General features: G+C 54.3%; 1 protein-coding gene across 1 annotated transcript; it reads right to left on the bottom strand.

The window, feature by feature from the left end:
* Positions 1 to 2,576: 2,576 nt before the first annotated feature.
* On the bottom strand, positions 2,577 to 6,866 carry LOC119248708 (vomeronasal type-1 receptor 4-like). The gene is made up of 2 exons (XM_037515582.2): positions 6,850 to 6,866; positions 2,577 to 4,027 (listed from the first exon to the last, which is right to left on the bottom strand). Exon 2 carries the CDS (start codon positions 3,757 to 3,759, stop codon positions 2,740 to 2,742), a length of 1,020 nt encoding a protein of 339 aa, XP_037371479.1. The 5' UTR covers positions 3,760 to 4,027; positions 6,850 to 6,866; the 3' UTR covers positions 2,577 to 2,739.
* Positions 6,867 to 8,340: the final 1,474 nt, after the last annotated feature.

Raw genomic sequence — 8,340 nt, 5'->3', positions numbered from 1 at the left:
GATCGATGCCATTGCGATCAGGCTCGGAGATGTGTTTGGGGACCGATCCCAGCAAGGGAAACAAAAGCAAAATGAAGCAACTGGGGCCACATCCACCTAAAAGCCTCCAGACAGAGGGAGAATATCGCGTCTCCATGAACAGTCCTCCTGCTGGCTGGAAGAAGATACCGTATACTTCTGAGAAGCAGTTAGGCCTGAAATCCACACAGAAGTGTCAAGCGCACCTCCAGTTGTCTGTGGGCAGGTTTTGACCCTAAGGACACAGCCAGACGTGGCAGGGTCTAGGGCTCCAATAGTGGTGAGGACACTCGCTCAGGAGGTGCAGATTTATCGAATCAGAATTTCTTTACAAGGAACAAAGCTTCTCCTGTCAGCCCCTAGGACCTGGAGGAACTGGACTTGAGGGTGTGGGGCGCTCCCTGGGCACAGGAACCAGGTATGATGAGGTGTTTGCTGGTCACACAACAGGTTCCTGGACAGCAGTACCAGGGAAGGACCAACATCAGGGCAGCAGGAAACGCACAGACAGCATCAAAAACACCCAAAGAAGAAGGTGCTTGCTCCACCTCCTCCACAGAAAGGGCCCCGCCGGTTGGTGATCTAGGGGCAGGTGGCACAGCAGGGTGGCCTGAGGGGTCGTTGTGAGGGGAGCCAGAGGCTAGGGAGGACAAGACCCTGTATGTGGTATCCAGGGACTGAGGTCAGGGTGAGCTCATGGGGACTTACTCTGCCTCACAGGGGCGGGGCGTTAAGTATGTAAAATCCATACCAGAGGGCTTAGAAAGATGGGATGAGGAAAATAGACTCATATTGTCACATCCTCATGTGGCAAAGGTGGATTCAGCGACTAAATGTCGCTGTGGTGAGCTCTTAGAAACAGAATAAAATTTCTAGGTTAAAATCAAACAATACTGGGCCTCCTGATGGCACAAGGGGCTAAATGCCGCACTATGAGGCGATCCACAGCCTCTGCAGCACGAGTTCGATCCCAGATCAACCAGGATGCAACCCACATGGCTGTCTCACCCGCTGCTCCCCTCAGCAGTGTGTTTCAGTCAGTCTGCCTGTTCTGTTCCCCACTCTCTCTCTAGTGAATCTTCTCAACACCCACATCTCTGGCCTGTACCCCAGCTCTCGTATGCATAAATAAATCTTTAAAAAAATCAAACAATACTTTGGACACAACATTCAAATAAGATGCGGTGACTATAATGCAGAAATATCAAGTCCATTTCAAATATACGATCACATTTAACACCAAAGGAAAAGAAGCTAGCATAGGAAAATTATGAAAAGAAATTCTAAAATTATACATCTAATATAATAATGAAAATACTATATTACACTTAAAGGCGAAATGCAACTTTTAAATTCAAATAAATGTTACTATACACTTTGGTTTTTTTTAAAAGCTATGGTTAAACAACAAATTGATAATAGGAAAAGCATGTATTTTTCTTAACAATGGATGATATAGCAATATACACACAAGATAAAACACACTTTAAGAAATGTCACTATTCTAGATAATAGGATTGGTCATTTCTCTCAAATTAGGATGTTCTAATGCGTCGATAAGTGACATGATTGCTGTAGGTGGACACGGATACAGGTGCCTACACTACAAGCACGCAGGCCACACATGTGATCGCTGACACACATCTGCAGATCTGCATGGGCACACATGGAAACAAAATGCAGTTGTACGATGTGAGCGTCCATGAGCTTCTCCTCTTTGTGCTTTGTGGTCCTACAAAGTGTGTCACGTGAGCTCAGATATGTACAGACAAGTCTGTCACAATAAGTGCTTTGAGTCGCACACTGTTGAATGCTTCATAATTAGCGTGAGCTCCACGCTGTACATTCAGAGCAAGCTCTATACATGTCCCTCCTGAGACTGAGGACACACGCCCTTGGCCCCTGAACACACAGGGGATGCAGCTCTTTCCTTCCAAGTGCATCTCCCCAGGTGCCGAGTTTCCTGCGCCTCCACCCTGAGCGACTGGGCACCTCCAGTATGTGTCTTGCAAAGCCGCTCACATCCCGTTCACCGTGAGAGAGACTTTATTCCTACACACCCCAGACAACACAAAGCACATCTCCTTGAATTGTCACCATCACCCTCACCCTCTGGTGGCTCAAAACCAGTTAAGGTGTGCTTCTGTGCCTGCTGGACCCAGCCCATCCGTCCGCAGGTCTACCAGAGGATGCTCCGGCACAGAATCGCCTTCACACGCCCTTCTCAAATAAGGGCTCCGCCTCCCTGAGGGTGGAATGTGCAAGACTGAAAACTGCTCCTGAAGCCGGACTCGCTGCCAGGGTCTCCCCTCAGGACAGCTGACTCCAGCTCCAAGACTGCCCTGCACCCACCATGCCATTTCCTTGTGTCCTCAGCTCAGCTCCATTCCATTAGGACGGGAACATTCCTAATGTTCCCTTAGGAACATCTCAGAACTTACTGTGAGAATTAAAGTGACACAGTTGAGGCCTCTCCGCCATGCCAGAGTGTCCGGACCACATGCTGTCTCCCACACACTGCTAACCATCTGGCGCAAGGCTCTGCACAGGAGTATTAGGGACCCCCGTACAGACCTCGTTACAGTGACTGATCCAAAAACACTTGCTCTAAAGAGGTTCCTCATCTTCTCCATAAACCACAAATCACACACGACTGCAGTTAGCACTGGGGATGTTGAGTGAATTATCGAATGAATGAATGACCGTGCACTCACACGCGGTTTACATGTTTCTCAAGGGTTTGTGGCATTTACTATTCCTCATCCGGGCAGAGCACGGCAGGGACACCTTGTATTCCTGGCTCAACAGCAGAAAAGGACAGAGAGTCGGGAAACACAGTGTGATTACTGGATTGATGTTCACAAGGAACCAGTCGGGATTATACATAACAGCCACAAGCATCTTCAGCATGGAGGAAATGATGTTAAAGCAGATGAAGGTGCTGACCAGGATCAAGATGGTGTGAGTGGCCCTAGACTCGGGGGAGGACGTGGAGGAGGCGAACCCGTGAAGGTGCCGGACCCGCTGCCTGTGCCGGGACAGGGTGTAGACCATGGAGCCGCTGGCCCCGACCATGGTCACAAAAAACACACCCTCAGGGAAGGAGAGCAAAGTCCCGTATAAGATGTCACTGGCTGGGTCATGACGAACAGAGGAACACTGCCCAAACATTTTCCTGCTTGTGTCATTTTTGTCACTGAAATTGCTAGTCATGAACACGGCAAAGATGGAATTTACCAGCAGGTTCAGGACCCAGCACAGGGCAATGCAGGGCAGGAGGCACTTGGGAGGTTTCCCTCTCAGTCCTGCCCCCCTGCAGCGCCAGGGGCTGATGGTGACGGCCTGGACCACACTCAGGAGGCAGGTGGTGCTGATGGACATGCCCCTGCCCACCTGTCGCGCATAATGGCAAAATCTGCATCCAAAATCGTTGAGGATGGGGATCTCCCCAAAGAACGTCACTGGATAGCAGATTCCACTCGACATGAGGACCAGGAAATTGGCCACAATCAGGTTCTTGACAATGAAATCGGTGGCCCTCGGCCGACAGCCAGTGAGAGAGACAAAGAGGTGATGGGAAAGGAGAGAGAGGTTCCCCAGAAGCCCGAGCACAATTTGTAAGAAGAAAATCATTTGTATGGCCAAATGCCTGGCGTCCATCCTGCCAGTTCCCAGGCTGACGTGGGCCTTCTGAGCAGGAGGACCCTGTCCAGGAACCCGAGGCTCAGGCTCCTGGATCATGGCAGGTGCAGCCCTGACCTCCCCTCCCAGCACAGCTCCCGCTCTGACATGTTCACGTCAAGGCGCTCATCCTTTCGAGACTTTCAGTGGCTGAACGGACAACCAGGACTCACGGCTCTGACGTGCCCCAGGCAAGGTAACTTCCTTCCTCACGACTCCTGAGGCGGCCTCTCCAGACCCCGTGAAGAGGAGGGCGCACAGGCACACAGGGGATCCTGGTTCTCCAGACTCATTCCTCGGTTCGGGCCGAGAGGAGAGCTGCACCTGGCTGGGCGGGGAACAACACAGGACACTGGACCCACACTCACAGGGGCCCCTCAGCCGGGTCTCCAGGTAAATCACAGCTAGATTTGACTGTGTATTTTGTCACTACTGGTGAGAGTCGTGGCACTTGATTTAACTTAGGTAGTGACAAATTTCCACTTATTTTTATTGTAATATCTTAGTCAGTTTTTTTTTAAAGATTTATTTATTTATTTATACAAGCACTGGGTACAGTCAGAAGCGCGGGAGGGTGAGAGAATTCACCAGAGCCAGAGGGGGAAGCAGAACAGGCAGACTGACGAAATACACAGCTGCAGGGAGCAGTCGGCAATAGGAGAGGTCTGTGCACCATGTGGGACCCTCGCCTAGTGGCCAGGGATCAAACCGATGCTACAGAGGCTGCGAGCAGTTTTGCAAACCAGCGCTCAGTTTTACACTGTGCTAAAGCTACAGAGACCAGGGAGCCCCCAGCATGGGCTACGGGGTGTCCTGGGCTCTCTGTGAGCCTGGCAGGTGCAGAGCGGCAGGACGGCAGGAGCACAGCAGAGCCTCCGGCCCCTCCAGGAGCTGCGTGCCCGAGCATCGGGGCCGGAAGCGCAGCCTCAGAGGAAAGTACAGGGAGGCGAGGCTCCTGGTCACCAACCTCAGCCAGGAGCTGTTGGCACCTGAGCTGCAGGGCTGGGTCCCAGGACGGCCAGTCATGAGACCAGAGCGTACGTGAAGGGGAAGGAGCAGACACAGACCTGCCGAGGCGGGACTGGTGCCCAGAGTGACGGGGTTATCACATGGACAGCGGCAGAGATGGGACAGGACACTCTTCAGCCTGAAAACGTCTGCAGCCCGCAGCTTTATTTTCCTACAGTGCTGCTGTCCCTACATGTAGGGAGGAAAGTCTCTCCACAGTGGGGACTCGTGAACACAGCCCGCAGCGACCCTCACCCGCCGAGTCAGGGACCGTCTCCTCCCCACCGGCTCTCAGACGGGCTTCCTGCAGGGACCAGAGCCCCGTGGAGCCCCCGGCCCTGTCTCACCAGCAGGGAGGCCCCTAGACACCCCATGGCCCTGGGCATCAGGCCAGGACTCCTGCTGAGGAGGCTGAACAGCAGGAGCCCCAGATCCTCCACGCTGAGGTCAGGGGAGTCAGGGTGCTCCTGGGATGCCTGGACCCGCAGCCCCCTGGGCCTGTGGAGCCCGAGCCAGACACCAGGCGCCCTCAGGGTGGGGGCCTGCACCCCGCTGTCTTCACTAGCCTGGGAGATATCTGCTCCGGCTGTGCTCCAGGAGTGGGTCCCCTCCTGCCCGTGTCCCTCCTGCACCCCTGTCCTCCTCCCACATCCGCGCCCGTGAACACAGAGGAGACTCACCGGCTACTTGCCGCCCGGGCGCTGTGCTCAGGAAGGGCTCATCCTGTGTCCTTGTGCCGGGCCCACTGCACCCCAGATATAGTATGTGCCGCTGGGGCCCCCCGTCAGACCCGCAATTATCGGGTCCCCTGGAGCTGCCTGGGCAGTGACAGGCCTGGGAGCTCAGAAGAGTCGTGAAAATTGTTTCTGCTGCTAATTGCCTAGAAAAAATTCAGGGTCCTCAGCGGCTGTCCAGAGATTGGGGCGTTGGGGAGACTCTGATTCCCTGGGTGCTGGGGCATCAGAGCTCCTGGGAGGAGCCCCAGAATGAACAGGACAGCCTGGAGTCTGCAGGAGGAGGGGCAGCCCGGAGGGGCTCTGCTCACTGAGAGGTTCACCCCCGGGAGTCAAGGTGGCAGGGTGGCAGGTCAAAGATTCAGTGGGTTCTCGGTGGAGTCTAGGCCCAAGTAAGGGTCCGTGGACTTGGGGCGGCTGAACTGGGTGGAGAGCAGGTCAGGGAGGAGGCAGACGGTGGGCTCTGCATGGACACAGATGCAGGAGGGCTGGCGGTGGCCGAGTGGTTGGCAGGAGGCCAGATGGCAGAGAGGGCGCAGCATGCGGCGGAGAGGGCGCTCTGGGGACTTGGGGGCTGGTGCCCAGGCAGGGAGTCCTAGTGACCTGTGCAGGTGCTGAGGCACACAGACCAGGAGGCTCAGGAGCGAGGGGGAACATGAGGGACAGATCATGGAGGGAGCAGTACGGTGGCTTCTGGGGTCGAAAGTGGGGGAGTGGCCTGGGGCTACATGGGGGCTGATACTTTACGGGTATCCAAAGAGAACACAATTGAGACTCACTTAGGGCCCCCCTGGTGGCACAAGGGGTATGCACCGCACTGTGAAGTGATCCACAGCCTCTGCAGCATGAGTTCAAACTCTGGTCGGCCAGGGAGAAACCCACATGGCGAGGCAGCCCTCTCCTGACTCACCCGCTGCTCCCCTCAGCAGTGTATTGCAGTCAGTGCCTGTTCTATTTCCTGCTCTTTTATGGTGGATCCTCTCACCCCCGCATCTCTGGCCTGTACCCCAGCTCTTGTATTCATAAATAAACAAATCTTAATAAATAAATAAATGGCAGAAGCAGGATAGACAGGCGACAAGGTGACGAGGGGAGGGACCCCATGGATTCCACTGCAGAGCTCTCCTTCCCAGCACGATCCCGTCGCGGCCACTGGAGCTCCCTTCACTGCTCAAGCCACGAGCCCTGAGGGCTGTGGCCAATGCAGGTGTCCGGGCCCCAACCTAATGCAACAAGGCCCGGGGCCTGCACCGCCATCACAGCCCAAGGTCTCCCTTCCCCTCAGCGGCTGCAAAATTAGCATCCAGACGCTAAGGGGGTCACATGAGTGGGATCCCACCTTGTCTATGTTCCCAGGTAGTGTCTAGGTAGCCCCAGCTACCTGCCGGTCTGTTCCCCCAGAACTCACCCCTCTTTTTCCCACCCGGGAACCACAAGGCGCTCTCGGCCTTGGCCTGACGGCTTCCTGGTCAGTTCATCAGCTGTGGGCTCTGTCACCTCTTGGCTCTTGCAATCGCTGCAGTGAACTTGCGATACAGAAATCGCTACAGGAACCTACTTTTACTGCCTGTGGATTTTAGTTTCTGCTCAGGGACAAACGTCCTGTCTGTGAGTGTCTGGAAAGAGAGCACACTCACGTGGAGGACATTTACGGCACAGAAACCGATAGCTTACAAGACAGGGAGACAGTTTCCCACAGACAGAGTTGGGGAAACTGGACAACCTCGCACAGCAGAGTGGAGCTGGCGCACATGCTCCACCACCGTGAACATGAACACAAAATGGAATAAACATTGGGTGGAGGACCTGAGACCGTAAACTCCAGGGAAGAAAACACATATCGATGCCATCGCGATCAGGCTCGGAGATGTGTTTGGGGACTGATCCCAGCAAAGGGAAACAAAAGCAAAATGAAGCAACTGGGGCCACATCCCCCTCAAAGCTTCCAACAGCAGGAGAAAATCACGTCTCCATGAACAGTCCTCCTGCTGGCTGGAAGAAGATACCATGGACTTCTGAGAAGCGGTTAAGCCTGAAATCCACACAGAAGTGTCAAACTCACCTCCAGTGGGATGTGGGCAGGACTTGACCCTAAGGACACAGCCAGACATGGCAGGGTCTAGGGCTCCAATTGTGGTGAGGACACTCGCTCAGGAGGTGCAGATTTATCGAATCAGAATTTCTTTACAAGGAACAAAGCTTCTCCTGTCAGGCTCTGGGACCTGGAGAAACTGGACTTGGGGATGTGGGGCGCTCCCTGGGCAAAGTAACCAGGTATGATCAGGTGTTTGCTGGTCACACAAGAGGTTCCTGGACAGCAGTACCAGGGAAGGACCAACATCAGGGCAGCAAGAAACGCACAGACAGCATCAAACAGACCCAAAGAGGAAGGTGCTCGCTCCACCTCCTCCACAGAAAGGGCCCCGCCGGTTGGTGACCTTGGGGCAGGTGGCAGAGCAGGGTGTTCTGAGGGGTGGTTGTGGGGGGAACCCGATCTGGGGCAGACAAGACCCTGTTTGTGGTATCCAGGGACTGAGGACAGGGTGAGCTCATGGGGACTTACTCTGCCTCACCGGGGTGGGGCGTTAAGTATGTAAAAACCATACCAGAGGGCTTAGAAAGATGGGATGAGGAAAACAGACTCATATTTCCACATCCTGATGTGGCAAAGGTGGATTCAGGGACTAAATGTCGCTGTGGTGAGCTCTTAGAAACAGAATAAAGTTTCTAGGTTAAAATCAAACAATACTGGGCCTCCCTGGTGGTGCAAGGGGTTAAACGCCGCATATGATAAGATCCACAGTCTCTGCAGCACGAGTTCCAACCCAGGCCATCCAGGATGCAACCCCCATGGCTGTCTCACCCGCTGCTCCCATGAGCAGTATATTTCAGTCAGTCT

This window comes from Talpa occidentalis, unplaced genomic scaffold (genome assembly GCF_014898055.3).
Source record: "Talpa occidentalis isolate TD23 unplaced genomic scaffold, MPIMG_talOcc4v2.1 talOcc4.17, whole genome shotgun sequence".
NCBI lineage: Eukaryota > Metazoa > Chordata > Mammalia > Eulipotyphla > Talpidae > Talpa > Talpa occidentalis.
The sequence above is the reverse complement of the archived record's forward strand: the minus strand, read 5'-3'. Positions and strand labels throughout refer to the sequence as shown.